Source organism: Rhincodon typus, chromosome 5, assembly GCF_021869965.1.
Source record: "Rhincodon typus isolate 14 chromosome 5, sRhiTyp1.1, whole genome shotgun sequence".
Classification (NCBI taxonomy): domain Eukaryota; kingdom Metazoa; phylum Chordata; class Chondrichthyes; order Orectolobiformes; family Rhincodontidae; genus Rhincodon; species Rhincodon typus.
In genome coordinates this window covers 1,047,228-1,048,605 of record NC_063336.1, presented here as the reverse complement: position 1 = coordinate 1,048,605, position 1,378 = coordinate 1,047,228, and the positions used below count along the sequence as shown (strand labels likewise).

At 47.0% G+C, this 1,378-nt stretch overlaps 1 protein-coding gene across 1 annotated transcript in view; it reads left to right on the top strand.

Moving 5' to 3' along the window:
• The first annotated feature begins 400 nt into the window (after positions 1 to 400).
• Positions 401 to 1,378, top strand: part of LOC109925758 (equilibrative nucleoside transporter 1-like) — a 13,529-nt gene continuing 12,551 nt past the window's right edge. The window contains exon 1 of the mRNA XM_048596612.1: positions 401 to 515. Coding sequence (XP_048452569.1) covers positions 401 to 515 — 115 coding nt within the window. The remainder of the gene's footprint in view (positions 516 to 1,378) is intronic.

Here is a 1,378-nt window from a genome sequence, read left to right as displayed (position 1 = left end):
TGAATGTCTCAGGACATTGTCCCTTATTGGAGATGGTTATTGCTTGGGTTTTTGTGTGGTGCTAATGTTAATTTCCACTTGTCAACTGAAGCCTGCAAGCTGTGCAGATGTTACTGCAGTTCAGCAAGGACTGAGGAATCCTGAATGGTGCCTGATGTTCAATGTGGGGAAATGTGAGATGATGCATTTTGGTACAAAGTACACGTGGAGACTGTATAAAATAACAGGTCCTAATGTAATGGAGGAACACGAGCAGAGGGAGCTGGGCGTATCTGTGCACAGATCATTGAAGGTGGCAGGACAGGGAGGAGAGAGAGCAGTGAATAAAGCATACAGTGTCCTGTTCCTCAGCTGGAGCAGTGAGTACGGGTGTGGGTTCCACATGATTGGAAAGACATGAATGTATTGGAGAGAGAGCAGAGTGATTTACAAGGATGCTCCCAGCAATGAGAAACTCCAGCGATGGGAATACAGTGAACAAGTTGGGACTGTTCTCGTTGGACAGAAGGGGGCTGGTGAGATTGCATGGAAGTTGTCAAAGTTCTGAGGAAGGGACTGGATCAAGCAGATAGGGAGTGTGTGTTCAAACTCATGAAAGGAGCGAGACCTGAAGGCACAAAGTGAAAGTGTTTAATAAAAGGAGCAACAAAACCTGTTCCCACAGTTCTGAGGAAGGGTCACTAGTCCTAAAAGAACAAAGAACAAAGAAAATTACAGCACAGGAACAGGCCCTTCGGCCCTCCAAGCCCGCGCCAATCCAGATCCTCTATCTAAACCTGTCGCCTATTTTCCAAGGATCTGTATCCCTCTGCTCCCTGCCCATTCATGTATCTGTCTAGATACATCTTAAATGATGCTATCGTGCCCGCTTCTACCACCTCCACTGGCAACACGTTCCAGGTACCCACCACCCTCTGCGTAAAGAACTTTCCACGCATATCTCCCTTAAACTTTTCCCCTCTCACCTTGAAATCGTGACCCCTAGTAATTGAGTCCCCCACTCTGGGAAAAAGCTTCTTGCTATCCACCCTGTCTATACCCCTCATGATTTTGTAGACTTCAATCAGGTCCCCCCTCAACCTCCGTCTTTCTAATGTAAATAATCCTAATCTACTCAACCTCTCTTCATAGCTAGTGCCCTCCATACCAGGCAACATCCTGGTGAACCTCCTCTGCACCCTCTCCAAAGCATCCACATCCTTTTGGTAATGTGGCGACCAGAACCGTACACAGTATTCCAAATGTGGTTGAGCCAAAGTCCTATACAACTGTAACATGACCTGCCAACTCTTGTACTCAATACCCTGTCCAATGAATGAAAGCATGCCGTATGCCTTCTTGACCACTCTATCGACCTGTGTTGCCACCTTCAGGGTAC